Source organism: Microcebus murinus, chromosome 1, assembly GCF_040939455.1.
Source record: "Microcebus murinus isolate Inina chromosome 1, M.murinus_Inina_mat1.0, whole genome shotgun sequence".
Lineage (NCBI taxonomy): Eukaryota > Metazoa > Chordata > Mammalia > Primates > Cheirogaleidae > Microcebus > Microcebus murinus.
This window is the reverse complement of record NC_134104.1, coordinates 153,437,343-153,461,745: the sequence shown is the minus strand read 5'-3', so window position 1 is coordinate 153,461,745 and position 24,403 is coordinate 153,437,343. Positions and strand designations below refer to the sequence as shown.

Below are 24,403 nucleotides of genomic sequence, written 5' to 3'. Positions count from 1 at the left end.
GTTTCCAAGTCTAGTCTCTGTAGTTTGAACAGCGTTGTTTGTGTGACATGTGGTTGAGCATTGTCTTCCAAGAGGATTGGCCTATCTCTATTGACCAATCTCAGCTGTTTTATCATAAGCATTCTCATTATTTTGTCCATTTGGTTGCAGTACACATCTACTGTAATCGATTACCAGGTTTCATGAAGCTGTAGTGGATAATACAAGTGCTGGACTGCCAAACAGACACCATTAGCTGTTTTCTGATGAATATTTGGTTTTGGACTCTGTTTTGGCACTTTATTTCGCCATTGTGCCGAAGGCTTGTGATTGTCAAAAAGGATCCATTTTTCATCACATGTAACTACGATGTAGAAATGGTTTACCTTTGTGATATAACAGCAAAGAAAGGCAAGCTTCCAGGTGATTTCTCTTTTGATGCTTTTTTAATTCACGTGGAATCCATCTATCCAGCTTCTTGACCTTTCCCATTTGTTTCACATGGTCCAATATTGTTGGAATAGTAACGTCAGTCCTTGCTGCTAATTCACACATAGGTAGAAATGGATTTGCTTTCACTACAGCTTTCAGCTGATCATTATCCACCATGGTCTGCTTTCAGCTGATCATTATCCACCTTGGTTTCAGGTCACCCACTTGGCTTGTTTTCAAGATTAAAGTCACTAGTATGGAACTTTTCTTTTTTTCTTTTTTTTTTTTTTTTGAGACAGAATCTCGCTTTGTTGCCCACGCTAGAGTGAGTGCCGTGGCGTCAGCCTAGCTCACAGCAACCTCAAACTCCTGGGCTCAGGTGATCCTCCTGAGAAGCTGGGACTACAGGCATGCGCCACCATGCCCGGCTAATTTTTTCTATGTATATTAGTTGGCCAGTTAATTTCTTTCTATTTATAGTAGAGACGGGGTCTCGCTCTTGCTCAGGCTAGTTTTGAACTCATGACCTCAAGCAATCCGCCCACCTCGGCCTCTGCTGTCTTTTTGGAAACTCACCTTTAGACAGGGTTTGTAGCAACTGTGGAGTCAGCAAAGCTGGTTGATATTTATTTCCATTTACTTTTTCCTAGCCAGTCAGAAGTCCAGAGAGAAGAGATAGAAAAGCATCAGCTAATGCTCGAAAGAGAAAACATTCGCCTTCACCTCCCCCTCCCACACCCACAGAATCACGAAAGAAGAGTGGGAAGAAAGGGTAAGAACTACATGATTCAAAAATCATTTAAACAAACTCCAGAGGGCTTTCTAGATTTTTATATTTAAATTGGAAGTTTTGCTGAAAGTAAGTTGTACTTTGACTTTGTTGGAAATCTTTTGCTTGGACAGCTTGTTTTTTTTATGGGATATTATCTTACAGATGTCTTACGTTGTATTTATACAAAGCTACCCTGAATATAATCTTTTTTTATATCTCAATATATAAAGAGAAGCATGGCTAGCAAAAATTTCAAGAAATATATTTGCCATGGTTAATGTCTCTTTCTCTGATTTTATCATCTAATTTGGATCAAATTGACTGGAAAGATAAACCTGTGGCTATTTCACATTCTTCACGGCATGTTAGCATAGTGCTGTGTTCAGGGCTGTTCGTACTTAGTGAGCCTTGGTTGAGTGAGGATTATGGTTTCTACTGAATAGGTCGTTGTGGGATAAAATGAGAATTTAAAGCCTTTGCATGGTGCCTGGTCTTAAGTATATATTTAATAAAATGTAGATAGTACTTAATAATTTATTATATAGATACTTAATAAGTTTAGATTTTCTCAGCTCAATTTTTTTTTATTTTGAGACAGAGTCTTGCTCTGTTGCCTGGGCTAGAGTGCCATGGAGTCAACCTAGTTCATAGCAGCCTCAAACTCCTGAGCTCAAGCGATGCCTCAACCTTCCAGAATGCTAGGATTACAGGTGTGAGCCACCGCACCTGGCCTGAAAATATTTTTTACATAATTTTACAAAGGTTATAGTTTGGTCTTTGTGATAAAACAACTGACAAAATTGATTATTTTCATTTGATAGTAAATACGTTAAATTCCTGGCTGTTGCCTGGACTTTGAAGATGTACTTGGCATCTTCTGTCCTATATAAATAAGCTTTCTTATATAGACTCTCCTCTCTAGCCGAATTGGCATTTCTTTCCCCTAAATATGCCTTCCAGTTATGTTATTCATTCCCTGAAGGGTAGAGTTATTAGAGACATTCTTAATCATTCATAGAAGCCTTTAGGGATGTTTAAAAACCTCTTCATTTCATATATAATATTAATGAGCCAGTCACAGCCGTAAAAAATATGTTGTTATTTTAATAAGCCATATGTATTGTAACATAAAAATTAAAACCATAAAAATAGATTTTTCATTGAAGTTATTGGGAGTAACCTTATTTTTAAAATTTCTATTCTGAATTTTGCTGTTTATGTTCAAAGATTTAAGAACTACTTGAGATCTTTGCGAGGAAAGCCATACCACTTTTTCCAAATGTACTTGGGCCTGAAATCAGATACTTTTCCCACTCAGGAGCTGAAATGGGGCACCAGGAAGCTAATGGTTATTGAACCAAGATGTGATGTCTAGGAGGCTCATGAGTTCATAGTGGTGGCATTTACCCTCTACCTTGATTAAAAAGCCTATCAGATTGAGGTTCCTAAAATAGATGTATGCGTGTACTATATTGAATATATTTGCCTTCTAATCACCAGGCCTTTTCTTATTTTGTTTCTTCTTAGAATGATGTATTAATCAAAACATGCTGAAATCTGTTTTCTTAACCTTTGTTTTATTTGTCTTCCATTTATTTTTTCTTCCCTTTTTAAGTATTTTATCTCCCTGCCACCTTTCGGTTTATAGGCTTTATTAAAAAAATCCTCATCTAATTTTTATTTGGAACATAAAACATTTTACCTTATGTACCTTATCCTAATGTAACCAATGTATTGTTCCTCAGAGAGATCTTTGAGCATTCTCTCTGCAGTGCTGGACTCAGTCTGGGTCAGCATGCTGTTTCAGTCACCTCTTTCTCAATTCCCACTTTTACTTGTCAGTGTACTCTAGATTACTACCCATTACTTCCCAAAATGAGTTTTTTCTTTTTTATGGCTTCATTCGTTTACTCTTGATCCTGAAATTGTCTGCTTCTTAGTGAATTGTTACACGATTCTGAAGGTTCAGCTTAACCTTCACCTTCAGTCACTATAAACTCCTTCTCTGTGATGTATTTTCTTGGTACTTTTATTTATTTCTGTATATTGAAATACAATGTTTTGTATTTCTGTATTGATATGCAGTATGTTATGTGAGGTAGGTAATGATTTTTGTCCTGTATACCTTGTTATTCTTCAAGGTAAGGCATATATTGGTTTTAAAAATACATAATAATTTGATTGAATTTTTGGTGACAGAGAAATGACAATTTTTATTTAACAAAAAGGGTACCATATTAAGTGATTCTTCTTTGTAGTTCCTGATTGAATTATACAAAGAGGCAGGAAAATACAGTTTCACATTTCTTTGTGAAAATTTCTTTTTTTCCCCCTCCCTCAAGAAAATTTCTTATGTAGGTGATTATTTATAATTTGAGAGAGAATATATATTGTAGTTACTTAGATGTTATTTTCTTACACTAATTTAAGCCCTTTTGTTAGACTATCTGCAATTTGAGTAGTAGGATTTCTGTGCCCATTTTATTTATTTATTTAGTGCCCATTTTATTTACTTATTTATTTATTTATTTATGAATAACAGAGTCTCGCTTTGTTCCCTAGGCTAGAGTGAGTGCCGTGGCGTCAGCCTAGCTCACAGCAACCTCAAACTCCTGGGCTCAAGCAATCTTGCTGCCTCAGCCTCCCGAGTAGCTGGGACTACAAGCATGCGCCACTATGCCTGGCTAATTTTTTCTATATATGTATGTTAGTTAGCCAATTAATTTCTTTCTATTTATAGTAGAGATCCTGATCTCGAACAGTCTGCCCACCTCGGCCTCCCAGAGTGCCAGAATTACAGGTGTGCGCCACCGTGCTGGCCATGTGCCCATTTCTTTTTTTTTTATTTTTATTTTTTTATTTTTTATTTATTTATTTATTTTTTTTTTTTGAGACAGAGTCTCACTTTGTTGTCCAGGCTAGAGTGAGTGCCGTGGCGTCAGCCTAGCTCACAGCAACCTCAAACTCCTGGGCTCGAGTGATCCTTCTGCCTCAGCCTCCCGAGTAGCTGGGACTACAGGCATGTGCCACTATGCCCGGCTAATTTTTTATATATATATATCAGTTGGCCAATTAATTTCTTTCTGTTTATAGTAGAGACGGGGTCTCGCTCTTGCTCAGGCTGGTTTTGAACTCCTGACCTTGAGCAATCCGCCCGCCTCGGCCTCCCAAGAGCTAGGATTACAGGCGTGAGCCACAGCGCCCGGCCCATGTGCCCATTTCTTATGTCCATTAACTTTTATTTTCATTTTTTTGGCTGGTTATATGTAATTTGTGGAGTTTGTCTATTTCATTTGATTATTCTTTGTCTTTTAAGGTGATTGTGAGAGTAGATTCTATTCAGTAGAATAATAGTAATAATGAAGGTGGAGCCTCAGAAATTGTTTGCTATAAGTAGGTATAATCAATCTTGTTTATATTTTCTGTACCTTTTATGTTTTAGCCAAGCTAGTCTTTATGGGAAGCGCAGAAGTCAGAAAGAGGAAGATGAGCAGGAAGATCTCACCAAGGATATGGAGGACCCAACACCTGTACCCAATATAGAGGAAGTAGTACTTCCCAAAAATGGTTTGTATTCTTCTACATAAGAGTGTTAGACATAATTTAATAATTCTCAGCAGTTCCATGGGATGATTCACTTATTGCTGTGAGTCCACAGTTCTCAGCTTTCAAATATGAATAGATTCTACCTTTTAAGGTTAACTTTTTTGAAATTTCCTCTTTCTCAATAACTTGATATACTTTTGCCTACCCCTTTATTGAGAAAACATACTGCAACCAAAACATTCTCTAAATTTAGTAACATTTAAAATTTATTAATTTTAAATTTCAACAGAATCAATATTCATATGAAAAAGTGGAATACATATTTGTGTACAATACTTGTTCAGATATCTAGGCATTGGTTTATGTAAATGCAAATTTGAAGAGCTCTGGTAATAAATTTTGTCTGTTAAGTATGATGAACCTCAAGAAGCCTAACTTCTGTTTACTGTAATGAAGCTTAAATTGTACTTTAAATATTCATAAAGTGCTTTTTTTTTTTCCTAATCGACCATTAGATGTTTTTGTCCCCAGTGAAACTGTGGTAACGTTTTGAAAAATAAGCTCCAGCACACTCCGAAAGGAAAAGACATATGACAGGCATTTACTTTATTAACTTATGTTCCATCCCTACTCATCTTTACAGGAGTGGGTCATAAATGATACACTACAATGCTCATTCTCATGACACAATCATTTTCCAAAGGCCCCACCTCCAAATACCATTACATTGTGATTGGGGTTTTTGGGGGGGAACATAAACATTGATTAGCTTATCTATTTAGAATCACTATTATCTTATTGAGGTAAAAATATAAGAAACTTAATAGTTTCATCAAATGTTACCCTGGGAGAAGATATTTGTTTAGTCTTTTAACAAATGAAGGATTAGAATCTTAAATATGTGTAAAAATTTTAGATCTCATAAAGTACAGGGCAAAGTATTACCTACTGGTAATTTTTCAGAAATATAGGGCCAATAAGTGTGTGAAAAGATGGTCAACCTCACTTAACCAAGGGTATATAAATTATTAAAATAACTGTTTTCATCCATCAGATTTTTATTTTATTTATTTATTTATTTTTGAGACAGAGTCTCGCTTTGTTATCCAGGCTAGAGTGAGTGCCGTAGTGTCAGCCTAACTCACAGCAACCTCAATCTCCTGGGCTCAAGCAATCCTGCTGCGTCAGCCTCCCGAGTAGCTGGGACTACAGGCATGCGCCACCATGCCCGGCTAATTTTCTCTCTATATATTAGTTCGCTAATTAATTTCTTTCTATTTATAGTAGAGACAGGGTCTCACTCTTGCTCAGGCTGGTTTCGAACTCCTGACCTTGAGCAATCCTCCCGCCTCAGCCTCCCAGAGTGCCAGGGTTACAGGTGTGAGCCACCATGCCTGGCCCATCCATCAGATTTTTAAAACTTTAAAGGTAGATGGAGAAGAGTAAATGTTTTTAGTAAATTGGTACTATCAAATGATATTAGTGGGAGTGTAAATTAATGAAGTCACTTAATACAGTTTGGCTGAGTCTTAAGTTTTAAAATGTTTACATCCAGCTGCAGTTTTTATTGTCAGAGTCCATCTTAAATAATTACATGCTCACACAACAATAATTAGAGTGTTAAAGAGCAGCTTAAAATATTGAAAGTAAACTTAGTTCCCATCAGTGCATAGGGCTAGTTAACTTACTGTTTACTCATGAACAGAGTGGACCTGTTAAAAATGAAAGAGATGTAATGTTCCTCGAAGTTCTTTCGTGGGAATATCACAAAGGTACACTGTTCCATGAAAAAAGTGAGTGCTAAAGCATAGACACACTACAAGTAACATTTAGATTGACAGGATTTTAAAACCCTCAGGATAAGGCCGGGCGCTGTGGCTCAAGCCTGTAATCCTAGCACTCTGGGAGGCCGAGGCGGGTGGATTGCTCGAGGTCAGGAGTTCAAAACCAGCCTGAGCAAGAGCAAGATCCCGTCTCTACTATAAATAGAAAGAAATTAATTGGCCAACTAATATATATATATAAAATTAGCCGGGCGTGGTGGCGCATGCCTGTAGTCCTAGCTACTCGGGAGGCTGAGGCAGCAGGATTGCTTGAGCCCAGGAGTTTGAGGTTGCTGTGAGCGAGGCTGACGCCACGGCACTCACTCTAGCCTGTGCAACAAAGCGAGACTCTGTCTCAAAAAAAAAAACAAAAAACACCCTCAGGATATATTTTAATGTCCATGTGGGTGAGTAGTTCTTCCTTAATTTATCTATCTGAATGAATGAATGGCACATAAATGGGAATCAAATGCACAAAAAACTCTATAAGAAACTTAGGGAAAGGATTGAAAGGTTCTTTTCATGTTTTGTTTTGAATATTGCCATATTGTTTACTTTCATGATGAAAATATATTAATATCTGGGTAATTAATTACAGGATATAATCTCTTAGGTGAAATGTAAATGTTTCACAGGTGGGCTTGTGGTTTTTACATGGAGGTGAGCAGTTAATGGTGTTGGAGTTGCAGTAGATGCTTGTATTTTTTAGTCATGTTCCATTCTGTTTTTTTCTTAAAAACAAGCAGATCTTTCTCCCTAAAACTTTATTCTGTTTTTTCCCTAGTGAACCCAAAGAAAGATAGTGAAAATACACCTGTTAAAGGAGGAACTGTAGCAGATCTAGGTAAGTACCAAAAGATCTATATATAGGTTTGTGTTTTTTCTCGAGTATATCAGTTCCTCTGATATTCTGTTTTTTACTGAGAGTTGTTGCTTTCAGTTGCTATGCTTTATGTTTTTATACTTCCTTCTCTATTTTTTTAATTGTCCTTTAGAGACAGGCTGTTGCCATGCTGAAATGCAGTGGTGTGATTGTACCTCAGTGCCACCTCATTCTACTATGGTTAGGCATAGGCTTCTTTTTTTTTTCCCAGAGATGGGTCTTGAATGATCATAGCTCACATAGCCTCGGTCTCCTGGGCTCATGTAATCCTTAGGCCTCAGCCTCCTGAGTAGCTGAGACTCCAGGTGCATACCACCACACCCAGCTAATTTTTACTTTTATTGTATTACCCAGTCTGTTTTTAAACACCTAGTCTTAAGCAGTCCTCCTCCCTCAGCTTCCTGAAGTGCTGGGATTACAAGCATGAGCCACCATGCCCAGCCTCATTTTTTTTTTTTTTGGAGACAAGGTCTGACTGTTGCCCAGGCTTATCTCAAACTCTTGGCTTCCTGTGATCCTTCCACCTCATCTTCCTAAGTAGATGGGATTATAGGCTGAAGCCACTACACCAGACCCAGTTGCTATGCTTACCACTACAAGATATTAACTGTGGCCACTTTTAGTACCATTTTAATTTGGTTTGTTACCGTGTTAGGAAAGTTAATTTGCTATGATCCATTGTTTATAGTTAGTGATCTTCGCCTCTTAGAATATGGTGTTTTCCTACAAACTAGCAAAGATGGTAATATTATACTTGAATTATAATATCTGAATTTTAAAGAAACAGTTCTAATTGAAGTACTTTTTAAAATTGCTTTGGAATATTTGTTTTACAATATATGTGTAAATTGATTTACATCTTTAGAACAAAAATCTGTTGAGTGTTATAACTTTGTAAGCCAAGCTAAAGTTTCTAAGGACTATAAAATGAGAATCACATCATCCTTTCTTAGTATTTCCAACTCGTGGAGTATATTGACAAGTAAGGTATAATTCTCAGGTGATTTTGCAGGAGGATAGAAAAGAGAAGTATAGCCATTTGTTCTACTTAAAAAACAATATGGGTGCTTTTAAAGATCTTTATTCCTCAGAGTTGTAGATGGAATAATACTCTTGATTACTTTTCTTCAGTTGTAAAAATCAAAGGAGAACTTGGTTTCAGTATACACTAAATTTTGGACATTATTGAATTTTAGACCTAAAAGAGATTTTCAAGATCGCCTTACGTGGAAGATGAGACTTCAGTTTATTCTAGTTAAGAGAATTCTATATCTGAATAAATTGTAGTAATCTTGATGGCATATATGAATGGGTATTTAGGAGAGTTTTTCTATTTCATTTTATTGAAAGCATCCTATATTTCTTGACTTACAACCTTTCTTTAAACATCAACAGATGATCCTATTTTTACATCAAAAGGAGAAGCACAAAATTGTCTTACAGTTAATATAAAGGAAATGTTAGGTCAATAAAATAAGTGAAAAAGAAGAAATTCTGTCAAAACATTTCTATCTTAATTATATCAACATTATTAATTTAATAGAATGTAGATCTGGAATAACTATTGGTAATTTACGTTCTCCATAAATTTATATTGCTGATTGTGTAACTGTTACTTAGCTACTGAATCCATTCCAAGAAAGTAAAAACTGGCCAGGCATGGTGGCTCATGCCTATAATCCTAGTACTCTGGGCGGCTGAGGTGGGAGGATCGATTCAGGTCAGGAGTTCAAGACCAGCCTCAGCAAGAGTAAGACTCCATCTCTACTGAAAATAGAAAGACATTAGCTGGACAACTAAACATAGAAAAAATTAGCTGGGCATGGTGTCACATGCCTGTAGTCCTAGCTACTCAGGAGCCTAAGGCCTGAAGATTGCTTGAACCCAGGAGTTTGAGGTTGTTGTGAGCTAAACTAATGCCATGGCACTCTAGCCCAGGCAACAGAGTAAAACTCTGTCTCAGAAAAAAAAAAAAGAAAGAAAAGAAAACAACAAAAACAAAAAAGCTAATTATAAACAGTCTTTTATTTTATATTTCCATTAATGTGATATGGTGAAAAGATTAAGGCATAGTACTCTACAATTGGGAGAATTAAACAGAATAGTAGAGATTGTATCACATGTGGAAGTAAAATACATGAAAACTTCATAAACAACCAAATAGGGTATAAATTAAATTATGCATTGGTTATTTCTTTAGAGTACATATCCTGAAAAGCCAGTATGTAGTTTTACAAGATTGAAGAAATGGTCACCTCATTTTTAAAATGAGGTGACCATTTAAAGTATGCTCATAATAGACTTTATCAAAGGAGTCAAATTGAAGCAAATTCTAGTGAAAAGGTAGAGACATTAACTGCAAAAAAATTTTAGTGCTATGTGTAAGAGATTTTCCCTTAGTGTTTGAATTGCTTGTGTTTTTGTACACTTTGTGAGGTGAAGTTTAGGATTATTATGGTTGAAGATGCTACTAGTCATAGCTAGATCATTAGGGTGTTTAAATGTGAAATTATTGTCCTGGCCTTTCATTTTTGCATTAGTGGTGGTATGGACCCTGTCAAAGGCACTGTGATCCAGCAACTGTAAATTATTGTTCTAAGTGCCGTTTGTTGTTTTAACTGATCCATATTCCGCCTATATGCTACCTAGTCAAATATACTCAGGCCATTTTTCATTCTTGAGGTCTCTAAAAGATCTTGGGGCTCGGTTAGGAGCACGTTTGCTCTTGTCTTGGAGGAGGAAGAGAACATTTAATGGATTTTACCATTTAGGGATAAGCAAGAAGATTGTCCCTCCTACTTTTTGTATTATCAGAAGTGTATTTCCATTAGATACCAAGTCTACCTCAGGGACAGAAATTTGTCAAACTAAAATTAAATTGTGGCCAGGTACAGTGGCTCATGCCTGTAATCCCAGCATTTTGGGAGGCCAAGTGGGAGGTTCTCTTGAGGCCAGAAGTCTGAGACCAGCCTGGGTAACATAGTGAGAACCCTGTCTGTATAAAAAAATCTAAAAAATTATCTGGGTGTGGTTTCATGCACCTGTAGTCCCAGCTGCTCAGGATGCTGAGGTGGGAGGATCACTTGAGTCCAGGAGTAAGAGGGTACAGTGAGCTATGATCAAGCCACTGCACTGCAGCATGGGTGTCATAACAAGACCTCATCTCTTTAAAAAAATGAATTGTATACTTTGACTAGAGAGATCATTTAAGTTGTACTAACACCTTCTAGGAAGAAGTTGATTATCCTGTGGTTTACCAATGTCCAGTGGAGAAAAATTTCATATTTTGTAACCTTACCTAGATTTGTTAGTCACTTCCTTTTTTTTTTTTTTTTTTTTTTTTTTTGAGACAGAGTCTCACTTTGTTGCCCAGGCTAGAGTGAGTGCCATGGCGTCAGCCTAGCTCACAGCAACCTCAAACTCCTGGGCTCAAGCGATCCTGCTGCCTCAGCCTCCCGAGTAGCTGGGACTACAGGCATGCGCCACCATGCTCGGCTAATTTTTTCTATATATATTAGTTGGCCAATTAATTTCTTTCTATTTATAGTAGAGACGGGGGTCTCGCTCTTGCTCAGGCTGGTTTCGAACTCCTGACCTCGAGCAATCCGCCCGCCTCGGCCTCCCAGAGAGCTAGGATTACAGGCATGAGCCACCGCGCCCGGCCAGTCACTTCCTTTTAAAACAAAAGTTTCTATGCACAGGGGGACTCTTGTTGATAATTAGTAACATATTTTTCCACACCCTGAATCCCCTATGCCTGTTAGTAATTATTTGTTCCTAACTTACACATCAAACGTCAGTGTTGATCTCTATTGTATGACACTGGGTATCTTTCTCCATGTGTTTGAACTTCACTATTAAACCATGTTAGCTGGCTTGGCGCAGTGGCTCATGCCTGTAATCCTGGCACTCTGGGAGGCTGAGGCGGGTGGATCCTTTGAGCTCAGGCGTTTGAGACCAGCCTGACCAAGAGCGAGACCCCGACTCTACTAAAAATAGAAAGAAGTTAATTGACCAACTGAAAATATATAGAAAAAATAAGCCTGGCATGGTGGCACATGCCTGTAATCCCAGCTGCTGGGGAGGCTGAGGCAGGAGGATCGCTTGTGCCCAGGAGTTTGAGGTTGCTGTGAGCTAGGCTGACACCATGGCACTCTAGCCGGGGCAACAAGAGTGAGACTTTGTCTCAAAAAAAAAAAGAAAGAAAGAGAGAAAGAGAGAAAGAGAGAAAGAGAGAGAAAGAGAGAGGAAGGAAGGAAGGAAGGAAGGAAGGAAGGAAGGAAGGAGGGAGGGAGGGAGGGAGGGAGGAAGGAAGGAAGGAAGGAAGGAAGGAAGGAAGGAAGGAAGGAAGGAAGGAAGGAAGGAAGGAAGGAAGGAAGGAAAGAAATTAGCTGGATAACTAAAAGTATATAGAAAAAATTAGCCGGGCATGATGGCACATGCCTGTAGTCCCAGCCACTCAGGAGGCTGAGGCAGAAGGATTGCTTGAGCTTAGGAATTTGAGGAATTAGAATGTCGTGGCTGATGCCACGACACTCTAGCCTGGGCAACAGAGTGAGACTCTGTCTCAAAAAAAAAAAACAAAACCATGTTAGCTGTGTTTCATTGATGAAGAAATGGAGATCAGGAGGTTCAGTAACCTCTTTCCAAGTATTTAGCTGTTTAGTTGCAGAGCCTGCATTCAAGTCCTGGTCTGTCTTAACTTTATTGCCAATGCTTTGTGTCACTGCACTATGCTGTTGTGCTGTGCTTATTCCTCTCAGCCTTTATTCATGCTCACAGTGGCTTTCTTTCAGTTTTATAAAGTCACCAAGCTGATCACCACCTGAATCTTTATGATCTGGTTGCTTCCTCTCTGTAGAATGCATGCTGTGTCTTTCTAATCTCTCAGGTTTCAGTGTAAATATTACCTTTTCAGAGAGCCTTCCCTCTTTACTTGCTCTGGGGGGCCTACTCACCCAGTCCCTCTCTAATGTATTGCTTTACTTTCATTCTCTTTATAATATTTGTAGCATCTGATATATTTTTGTTATATCCCATGCCACTCCTAACTGGAATGTAAACTCCATAAAGGCTGATACTTTTCCTTGTTCATTATTGTGTTCTTAGCATTTGGACAGTGTCTGGCACATAGTAGGCACTCTTTAAAATTTAGTTGAATGTTTGAATGCTAGTCCCTTACTGCCTGTTAAAATATTATTTATCTTCTTATATCCTCTGAGGATTGGGATACCTTTTCTGTGAAAGGTTGGGCAGTAAATATATTTGATACTCTGGGCTAGATGGTCTCTATCATAGCTAATTAGCTTTGCCATTGTAGCTCAAAAGCAGTCATAGATAATATATAATCAAATGCTTATGTAGTATTCCAGTAAAACTTTCATTTATGGACACTGAAATTTCAATTTTAGCTAATTTTTATGTATCATGAAATACTTTTCCTTTGATTTTTTTTTTTTCCACCCATTTTAAAAAATATAAAATCCATTCTTCAGCAGAGCATAGTGATGCATGCCCGTAGTCTCAGCTGCTTGGGAGGCTGAGGTAGGAGGATTCCTTGAACCCAGGAGTTTGAGGCTAGCCTGGGCAACATAGTGAGATCCTGTCTCTTAGAATACACACACATATACACACACTTCATTCACATGTCTGGGGAGGTCCACAAGATCATCTTCAGGTTTCAAGATTTTCTACAAGGAATCATGTGATTCAGCATATATTAAATAGTTGTAGTGATGGCTACCATTTATTATAGCTACATGGGATAAACAGTTCATAAAGGAAAAGGACACAGGCAGAGTCTGGGTGCAGACTTTATTATGCTCTCTCGTGAGGATTCACAGAGTACACTTAACCCCAACAATGAAAATGCAGCAGAACATATGCAGTATTTCTCTTCAGAGAATCCCATCAGGGTGCCCATCCATGCCCAAGGTTTTTATTGGGCGGCTGGGTATGTTAAGTACACTCTGCCTGGCACATATCAAAATTCCAGGCTCCCAATATGTATTTACTTCTTTTTTGGTGACAGAGTCTTGCTCTGACGCCCGGGCTAGAGTGCAGTGTCATCATCATAGCTCACTGTAACCTGAAATTCCTGGGCTCAAGTGATTTTTCTGCCTTAGCCTCCCGAGTAGCTGGGACTACAACCATGTGCCACAACGCCCAGCTAATTTTTTAGAGACAGGGTCTCAATCTTGCTCAGGCTGGTCTCGAACTCCTGACCTCAGGCAGTCCTCCTTCGTCAGCCTTCCAGAGTGCTATGATTACAGGTGACAGTCACCGTGCCTGACCAGGCCCCCAATGTGAAAGCAGATAATTCATCATAAACCATATTATTTGCATAAACAGTCTAGGTACAGTAAACTGTCCTTCTTATCAGTAAACTGTTCACTTGGAATATCCAGGGAATTTGTCCCAGATTCCATTCAGAATTTTTAGATTCCATACATAAACAGGCAGTGGACCACATTTGGCCATCAGGCTGTAGATTTCCAATCAGCTTTTGTAATGAGCTTTTTTTTTTTTTTTGAGACAGAGTTCGCTTTGTTTCCCAGGCTAGAGTGAGTGCCGTGGCGTCAGCCTAGCTCACAGCAACCTCAAACTCCTGGGCTTAAGCGATCCTTCTGCCTCAGCCTCTCAAGTAGCTGGAACTACAAGCATGTGCCACCATGCCCAGCTAATTTTTTCTATATATATTAGTTGGCCAATTAATTTCTTTCTATTTTATAGTAGAGATGGGGTCTCGCTATTGCTTAGGCTGGTTTTGAACTCCTGACCTCGAGCAATTAGCCCGCCTCAGCCTCCCAGAGTGCTAGGATTACAGGCTTGAGCCACCGCGCACGGCCTTATAACGAGCTTTTTTATTGCTTTTTTTTTTTATTTCCTTTTTTTTGGTGGGGGTGGGTGGGACACAGTCTCTAGGCTGGTGTATAGTGGTACAATCATCACTCATTGCAGCCTGAATTCATGGGCTTCAGCAATCCTCCTGTCTTAGCTTGCTGAATAACTAGGACTGCAGGCACCCTTCACCACACCTGGCTAATTTTTAAATATTTTGTAGAGATGCGGTTTGTGTTGCCCAGGCTGGTCTTTGACCCCTGGCCTCGAGTAATCCTTTTGCCTTTGTCTCCTAGTATTGCTTTTCAAATAGATTCTTGGCAATACTTGTTGAATGAATACACGAATGAAAGGAGGATTTCCCTATTTTTTTTTAAGAGCTGGGTTTTCATGTTGCCCAGGCTGGACTCACATTCCTGAGCTCAAGTGATCCTCAAGTAGCTGGGACTACAGACCCATGCCATCACACCCAGCATTCTATGTTCTTTTTGAGTTTCTTAATGTCTTAGTCACTACCAAGGGTCATAATAATAATAATAGAAAACTGAAATGTTACTGACATGTAATTATTCTTCTGGTAATCTCTTACCCATTCTAAAGTGGCACTTTTGGTTTTCACTATGGAAATCAACTGCCTAGTTTAAATTTTACATGGGTTTTCTCTTGGTTTTTTGCAAAGCAGATATTTAGGATTTGAGTCCCCTGTTCTCAGAAGATATTAACACTCTTACTAGGACTTTTGTCTATAGGGATTCTTACCTCCTTTTAACTGTTCATTCTTTAACTCATTTCCTCTGGAACTATAATGCCTACTTTTTTTCATGAAACCTCAGGAGACAAGAATTCTAATCAGATCCCTTATCTGTTATTTAGCAAGATCATGACTAATATTAAAGCAGTAATTAATTATAAATTCCCCGTTGGGGGAAATTTTAAATGATTTTGGTTTGAATTTCTAATCACCTCTGTGCTTCTGTGTAAAAGTCTAATTTACTGAATTATTCAGGGTGATTTTGCTTTAATAATGGTCTATTTTATTCCTTTTCTCTGTCCTGTGTCAGTCCTTAAACCATAAAGTTCCACATAGTCCAAATAACATTTACTTGTTTTTAAAATAAATTATGTGTTTTGATTTTGCAGATGAGCAAGATGAAGAAACAGTCACAACAGGAGGAAAGGTAATGATTTAGTTAGTCCTGGTGTGAGAGTACTTCTCTTTAGTTCTTGTGCATTCTGCAGTAGAAATACTTAATTGGAAGTATCCTTAGTAATCTTATATTTTGAAGCACTTCTTATTTTTAAATTTTCTTTTCAATGCTTCCCCCAGATACTTGTCTTCTTAAACTCCCAAAATTTTGTGAGAGGAAATTTCCATCTTCCCAGATAGTGTAACTCAATATGCTGTAATTTCTGGTTCCATACTCCCATGGTTGCAAGTTAATAATCAGAGCTTACAACAGTGTTCTATGTGTTACCCAAACATACCTTGCCTCGATTTTCTCACTGCCACTTCTGTTGGTGCAGCCTTAATCCATAGGTGATGTAGACTTTTAATCGTGCTCTGGAACTTTCTTGAGGTGTGTAGCCAGCCACTTACTGGGTTTTGTTTGTTTGTTTGTTTGTTTTTTGAGACAGAGTCTCACTGTGTTGCCCAGGCTAGAGTGAGTGCTGTGGCGTCAGCCTAACTCAGAGCAACCTCAAACTCCTGGGCTCAAGTGATCCTCCTGCCTCAGCCTCTCGAGTAGCTGGGACTACAGGCATGTGCCACCAAGCCCGGCTAATTTTTTCTGTATATATTACTTGGCCAATTAATTTCTTTTTATTTATAGTAGAGACGGGGTCTCACTGTTGCTCAAGCTGGTTTCAAACTCCTGACCTGGAGCAATCCGCCCGCCTCGGCCTCCCAGAGTGCTAGGATTACAGGCGTGAACCAACATGCCCGGCCTCTTTTTTAATTTTTAAAGTATTTATCTTCTTTTGGAGGTAGAATCTTGTTCTGTCACCCAGGCTGGGGATGTGGTTACACAATCATAGCTCCCTGCAACCTTGAACTCCTGGGCTAGAGTGATTCTCTTTCCTCAGCCTTCTGAGTAGCTGAGAGTATAGGCATGCACCACCACAGCTGGCTAATTTTTTTCCACCATTTTTGTAGAAATGGAATCTTGCTCTATTGTTCAGGCTTGTATCGAACTCCTGACCTAAAGCCATCCTCTTACCTCAGCCTCTTGAGTAGCTGGGATTACATGCATGAGCTGCCTTGCCTGGCTCCAAAACTTGGTTTCTTTTCTTTTTTCTTTTTTTTAATTTGGAGACAGAGTCTCACTCTTGTTGCCCCAGCTAGAGTGCTGTGGCGTCAGCCTAGTGTAAGATATTGGGCTATAAAAAATGTCAAATATAATAGTAGCTCACAGCAACCTTAAACTCAAGCAATCCTCCTGCCTCAGCCTCCCGAGAAGCTGGCACTACAGGCATGCACCACCATGCCCAGCTAATTTTTCCTATATATTTTTAGTTGGCCAATTAATTTCTTTCTATTTTTAGTAGAGGCGGGGTCTCGCTCTTGCTCAGGCTGGTCTCAAACTCCTGAGTGCAGAAGATCCACCCGCCTTGGCCTCCGAGAGTGCTAGGATTACAGGCGTGAGCCACCATGCGTGGCCTGAAAATTTGGTTTCTTAAAAACAAATTCCTAAGATTAATAATAGTAAAAACATCAGAGAAGGGTTGATAGATTTAACTGTCTAAATTGGAAAACATCTGAATATCAAAGTACTTAATTTCCTGTAGTATTCTTGGTAAAAATGTTTAATCTGAAGTTAATTATGAAGAATCAATTCGATAGACGTTTTTATGTATTCTACAAGAATCTGGTCTAGATTTTTCAGAAATTTTAGATATTTCAGAAATTTTGATGTCATGATAAACCCCATAAAAAAGAAACAGGGATTAAAGGAAACTTAAGATAAATGGGTATCATATATAATATGGAATCTTCAAACAGGTTTTGCATAGAGGAGGAAAATATGTAAAGGACATATCTGGAACACTTGGATCCATTTAACTATAAACTGTGTATTATGTATTATTTTAATTTAATTATTATTACTGATTATTGGTGTCATTAGAAATATTCTTCTGTTTTGACCTACAGCAGTGATTTTGAAATTACTATATTAGCAAAACCAGGGTTTTTGGTGGAGTCATTTGCCCAACCTCCACAAATCAGATAAAAATCAGAGGTAATTTAAATAGTAATCAGTGATTAAGAGTACATGTCCTCTAACTGTGTTTTCTTATTTTATCTCTTGTTTATAAATGATTAGTTCTGCGTGTTATTTTGTCATCCAGGAAAGAGGTGATAAATAGTACCCAGTATTAATAATTTAATAGTTGTGAAGAATAAGATAATGCACATATGGCTGTTACCAGATATTCAGTGCTCAATATTTGGGGAAGGGCAGTCTTCTTATTCCTTGTTAGTATCTTTGTGTCACCTCCTTATAAATAACTTGTGAACTAATAATTGAGGTTTGTGACCTGGAATTAGGTAAAACTGGACAAGTGAAAAGCAAGTTGTGGAAGGCGATTAGGCCTATGAGTCTGAATACCTAAGTTGTAGAAACAGGCTTTTAAAAATTAATTTCCGGCCGGGCGGGGTGGCTCACGCCTGTAATCCTAGCTCTCTGGGAGGCCGAGGCGGGCGGATCGCTCAAGGTCAGGAGTTCGAAACCAGCCTGAGCAAGAGTGAGACCCCGTCTCTACTATAAATAGAAAGAAATTAATTGGCCAACTAATACATATAGAAAAAATTAGCCGGGCATGGTGGCACATGCCTGTAGTCCCAGCTACTTGGGAGGCTGAGGCAGCAGGATTGCTTGAGCCCAGGAGTTTGAGGTTGCTGTGAGCTAGGCTGACGCCACGGCACTCACTCTGGCCTGGGCGACAAAGTGAGACTCTGTCTCAAAAAAAAAAAAAAAAAATTAATTTCCTATTTAATCTTGTTGTGAGATATTTGCCTTCTCTGAGTTAATTTCCTCATTTGTATAATGGAGCAATAAAATCTATGTCAGCTGGCCCATCTTGTACCTTTAAAAGTAAAAATGTTGTTTTATGTGCAGTTTTCCTGGTCCTTGAAATTGAATCAGACAGCGTCAGTTTAGTTGACCTAATAATAAAATTGTGAGAGATGTTTCATGTATCTCCGTAGTTCTCTCTTTCTCTGAACTTTGTCATCTTTTCTATAGGAAGATGAAGATCCTAGCAAAGGTGATCAGAGTCGATCAGTTGATCCTGGCGAAGATAATGTGACAGAGCAGACTAATCACATTATTATTCCCAGCTATGCATCATGGTTTGATTATAACTGGTGAGTGAGCCACTTCCATTTGTGAGCAAGGTAGTGATGAGTAGGAGAACTTTCCTTAATGTCAGGTTGTACCATTCTGTCCCAGTCTCTCATCAGTAGTTAACTATTGCACTGAATGAGGGGAGATAGAAAGTGATTTTTATCTTTGGAATGTGGTTTTTTTTTTTGTTTTTTTTTTTGAGACAGAGTCTCGCTTTGTTACCTAGGCTAGAGTGAGTGCCGTGGCGTCAGCCTAGCTCACAGCAACCTCAAACTCCTGGGCTCAAGCAATCCTTCTGCCTCAGCCTCCCAAGTGGCTGGGACTACAGGCATGCGCCACCATGCCCGGCTAATTTTTTCTATATATATTATTTGGCCAATTAATTTCTTTCTATTTATAGTGGAATGTGTTTTTTAAAACAATTTAGGGATTGAAAATAGATTGTGCTATAATTTAGGGTTGAACCTAACTTATTTAAAATGGGCTAGAATTCAGATAGGCAAATGTTTGAGTATTTAATAATTGTAAAATGAAGATGTTGATGTTCATTACATGTTTAAAAATGTTAAATGCAGGCTGGGCATGGTGGCTGATGCCTGTAATCCTAGAACTCTTGGAGGCCAAGGCAGGAGGATCACTTGAGGCCAGGAGTTTGAGACCAGCCTGAGCAAGAGCAAGACCCCATATATACAAAAAAATAGAAAAATTAGCTGTGTGTGGTTGGGCACACCTGTAGTCCCATCCGCTGGGTAGGCTGAGGCAGGAAGTGTCCCTTGAGCCCGGGAGTTTTAGGTTGCAGTGAGCTACAATGATGCCACTGCACACCACCCTGGATGGCAGAGCAAGACTGTTTCAAAAAAAAAAAAAAAAAGAAAAAAAGAAAAGTTCTTCTGTACGTTTTCATGTAATTCATTGTACTTACAGTATTTGTCTGTACAGATCCAGTTCAATTTAAATGTTACCAAATAATGAAAGAGAATAGTTTTAGTTATATTCGTAGGCTATATTGCTCTTTTCCATGTAACCAGTACATAACATTGCATGTCTAGCAAGCCATTGAGAAAATCAAATGTCATCAGGAGAAACATTGATTAGTATGAGTGTCAAAAGTTTGTGTGGGATCTACACTTGGTGCACTTGTATAGTGTATTATGCCTGATCATTTTACATGGGCTATATAGTGCTTATGACTTGTAATATTTTATGAAATTATTAGTGTTCTTATATAATTTTAAAATTAGTGTTGGGCGTGGTGACTCATGCCTGTAATGCTAACACTCTGGGAGGCCAAGTTGGGCAGATTGTTTGAGCTTAGGAGTTCGAGACTAGGCTGAGCAAGAGTGAGATGCTGTCTGTATTAAGAAAGTAGAAAGAAAAATTAGCTGGACAACTAAAAAAATCTATCTATCTATCTATCTATCTATCTATCTATCTATCTATCTATCTATCTATCTATCTATCTATCTATATCTAAAAATTAGCAGGGTATGGTGGCACATGCCTGTAATCCCAGCTACCCAGGAGGCTGAGGCAGGAGGATCGCTTGAGTCCAGGAGTTTGAGGTTGCTGTGAGCTAGGCTGACATCATGGCACTCTAGCCTGGACAACACAGTGAGACTCTGTCTGAAAAAAATAAAATAAAAATTCTGTGATCTTATTAAAAGCAATCAATCACTGAAATTGGAGAAAAATCATTTTACTATAGTGTTTCTGAGGGCTGGACAAAGGAACATTGATGTTAAAAGCTTGAGAACCTGATTACTATAAATTTGACCGTCATTTTGGCTGGTCATTTGTTCCATAAATTTGTTGCTATGCCAACTACTTTGTTTTTGTCAGCCAATTTCCAAAGAATTCTTACTATCTTGTGGCTTGTTTTCTAGTCATGATGTATTATGACAAGAAAATAATAAAATGCATAGCTTTTGATGTGTTGATAGTTTTCAAGTTTGATTGTAAGGATAGAAAATACACAGTTAAATATTAGGGGTGAGAAAGGGAAAGCTTTCTTTAACTCTGTTATGTGCTGTCAATAGATAGGAACTTGTGTAACCCAATTAATTTTGGCTTGTAGTGCTCAGTTTTTGTATTTATCAGTTTTTCTTTTAAAAGTAAACAATCTTAGCCCCAATTTTAAAGATTTTCTTTTTCAAAGAAGACTCTCAATCCTATTTTGTTTTCCTTTCAGTATTCACGTGATTGAACGACGTGCTCTTCCTGAGTTCTTCAATGGAAAAAACAAATCCAAGACTCCAGAAATGTGAGGCCAATGTTTTAGAAAACTTGTTTATTTGCCTGTGTGTGGCAGGAGTTTTTAACGCATGCATCTTGAGTTTATTGTTGCTGATTATTGAAAATTTGCAAATATTTTATTCCATTCACAACAGTGTTCATGTCTCATTTAAACAGCATTCCTTGCCTCAAAGTAAATTCTATCTAATTTTTTCTTTCTAACCGGTGAACTGTATTCCTGTCCGCTCTTGAAGTTATCAGATTGAATTCAGATGAGGCGTAGGGGCTCATGTTTATAATCACAGTGACTATGGAGGCTGAGGCAGGAGGATTGTTTGAGAACAGGAGTTTGAGACCAGCTGGGCAGTATAGTAAGACCCCATCTCTAGAAAAAGTTTAAAAATTACAGTTGGGCATGGTGGCACATGCCTGTAGTCCCAGCAACTCAGGAGGAGGCAAGAGGATTGCTTAAGCCCAGGAGTTTCAAGCTGCAGTGAGCTACGATCGCACCACTGCACTCCTGCTTGGTGACAAAGTGAGAACTGGTCTCTGGGGGAAAAAAGATTGAATTCAGTAATGTTTATTCACTAAAATAAATTTGGGTATCCTAAGAGTTTTCAACTTGTGTGTGCATATGTATAATGGATGGTGTGTGTGTGTGTGTGTGTGTGTATACACATTCATGTATAATAATCCAGGAGAAAGTAGAATCTTTACCATATCTTTTTGATGAATGACTACTAATTAAAAGATTGCTAGATATGATATAGCTGCATGTGAATTCAGCTTAATTACACAAAGCTTTGTTGTCCTTTTATTAATACATTGCTTATAAAAGACTTTTATTGGAAAGAAGAAAATTTCCAAGAAGTAGTTTTGTTTCTCTGGAGATCTGTCACTGTATGCTTCTGGAAACCCTTCTCCCTAAAATCCAAATCCACATGTATAATACTATAAATACCCTTCCCTATGTTATCTGTACGGTATTATTTTGTTATATATTATAAATATGATTGCACAAATAGATGTCTCATGTTTAAACTATTAGGGAAGGAATGACTTTTGTAATTTTCCACATAAAACATAGGGCATTATACAGATAATTGAATAATAAATACTTTCTGCTAGTAGTTTGCGATTCTAAGTTTATGTAATACCTAAGTCAAAGATCATTTTAGCCTTCCCATAACAAAGCTGTAGGAGTCTCTTAAAACCGGAATCACAGATTTGATATACGAAGCCCTATAATTTTTCTATTAATATCTATTCAGACATGTTCTTCCAGCTAATTTGCCATTTGCCAGAATTTGTAAATACCCACAGTTTTTGGTAGTCTTCTGTTTAACAGCACAATTTATCAGTTTAGCCCATTTTACTTTGTAAATTTACCTTTCAGTCTTTGTTTATCCACCTTTGTTTATTCAGGAGCCTTTTTTTTTTTTTTTTTTGAGACAGAGTCTTTGTTGTCCAGGCTAGAGTGAGTGCCGTGGCGTCAGCCTAGCCCACAGCAACCTCAAACTCCTGGGCTCGAGCGATCCTTCTGCCTCAGCCTCCCGAGTAGCTGGGACTACAGGCATGAGCCACCATGCCCGGCTAATTTTTTATATATATATCAGTTGGCCAATTAATTTCTTTCTATTTATAGTAGAGACAGGGTCTCGCTCTTGCTCAGGCTGGTTTTGAACTCCTGACCTTGAACAATCCGCCCGCCTCGGCCTCCTAAGAGCTAGGATTACAGGCGTGAGCCACCGCGCCCGGCCCACAGGAGCCTTTTTGAACAATGTACTTCTGCTGCTTTAATGTAGCTGACTGCAAGCTGTCTGACTTTGTTTTACTTGTGGGCCAAGAACTGTTGCAATCTCCTTCACATTCTTATGCACAGTATTTTGTGACAGAAATCCTTGGATGCATTGTGGAATTTGCTGTGACCCAGAGTTGCAGTGTTTATCTCCTATTTTTGTATGTTCTTGTCTTATTTCTGCATTTGGCCTCAAGAGTTCTACTTGTTGCCTAGCTATGAAACTGTCTGAAAGAACTGCCACAAGAAGGTACATAGCTGTTGTCAGAACCACATCCACATGTGTCCCTACAAAGATGATATAAATGAAGTGCAGCAGAGGTTGCGAGCAAAGATTCCGAAGCCACCACACTGCCTTTGTTCAGTTCTGGCACCACCACTTAGCAGCCTTGTGGTCTAGGAGAAATTCTCTTAAGAGCGCTGTTCTTCAGTTTCCTCATCTGTAAATGAGATGATAATATATTTTAGGCCTAATTGAGTTACTTCATGTATAGTGTTTTAGTACAGTTTTCCTGGCACACAGAAATGCTTGATTCGTGGCAGTGAGGGAAATATGTCATCATGTCTTACTCACAAATTCAGCAAGCAGTCTCTTCCATGACTAAAGTTGTATTTGTTATTTAACATTAATGTCATCAGCTTACTTTATTTTACTTGTTATATATTAGTAAATAGTTATTTTGTATATTAGGGGTTCTGAGTTCACACATAACTTGAAATACTCAATACAATATTGCTGTTGTTTGTTGGACTGTTTTAATTTTTTGTTGTATTTGGTTGCCAGGAGTCTGAAGATTCTTGGCTCTATGAATTACCATCATTATTTCTGCAAGGATAGGAGTTCACCTTACGAATTTTGTCATTGCTCTTTAGATACTTGGCATATCGAAATTTTATGATTGACACATATCGCCTTAACCCCCAAGAATATTTAACCAGCACTGCTTGTCGGAGGAACTTGACTGGAGATGTGTGTGCTGTGATGAGGTAAAATGTTTGACTTTTCTCAGATATTTCACTATGGGTGGTTACTAGTGTGTTGCTGTTTAATATCTGATTGTTTAAAGTGGGTCAAATATGTAAATATTATGTATTTCATTTAGGGATTGAATGTTTTAAATACTGTTTTCTAGATTTCACAGTTTATGTCTTTTATTTTATACTCAAATCATAAAATGACCAGGGATGGGTAGGAGGTTTGGATGGGGAGTGGATAAGCTCTGTTTCCTAGATCTGTCTAAACAAAAAAGCCAAAATGTGTATTTTCTTCTGTGAATTAGGTCTATATGTGAATTCTTTTAATGTGTACCTAAATGAGAATTGTTCTCTTATTTCTGTGTTTGAAACTGTTAGGCTTCATACTAGGTTCTAGAGTGCTATGTTATCAACATAGTTAACAGTTTGTACAAATTGTCCCTCATACAACAAACCAGATCTGTCTTGTAGTTTCTAGTGGTTCACAATATATGGAGAACAGTTGACTTTTTTTGTTTGTTTTTAATGATGTGATGATGGTTATATAGCAGATGAGTTTGATTCTCTAGATTTTGACTTTCAGAGCTTTATTCTTTAGGGTTCATGCCTTTTTAGAGCAATGGGGACTTGTTAATTACCAAGTTGATCCAGAAAGTCGACCCATGGCAATGGGACCTCCTCCTACTCCACATTTTAATGTATTGGCTGATACCCCCTCCGGGCTTGTGCCTCTGCATCTTCGGTCACCTCAGGTAAATTAGTGCTGACTTTTTTAGGCCT

At 38.2% G+C, this 24,403-nt stretch overlaps 1 protein-coding gene across 2 annotated transcripts in view; it reads left to right on the top strand.

Annotated features, from left to right (window-relative positions):
- The window catches only part of SMARCC1 (SWI/SNF related BAF chromatin remodeling complex subunit C1), a 156,052-nt gene that overhangs the window by 61,884 nt on the left and 69,765 nt on the right, over window positions 1–24,403 (top strand). For both annotated transcript variants that reach the window (XM_076007163.1, XM_076007160.1), the window contains exons 10-17: window positions 1,062–1,183; window positions 4,626–4,750; window positions 7,337–7,396; window positions 15,416–15,453; window positions 18,517–18,638; window positions 20,807–20,878; window positions 23,522–23,635; window positions 24,222–24,375. In XM_076007163.1, coding sequence (XP_075863278.1) covers window positions 1,062–1,183; window positions 4,626–4,750; window positions 7,337–7,396; window positions 15,416–15,453; window positions 18,517–18,638; window positions 20,807–20,878; window positions 23,522–23,635; window positions 24,222–24,375 — 807 coding nt within the window. The remainder of the gene's footprint in view (window positions 1–1,061; window positions 1,184–4,625; window positions 4,751–7,336; window positions 7,397–15,415; window positions 15,454–18,516; window positions 18,639–20,806; window positions 20,879–23,521; window positions 23,636–24,221; window positions 24,376–24,403) is intronic.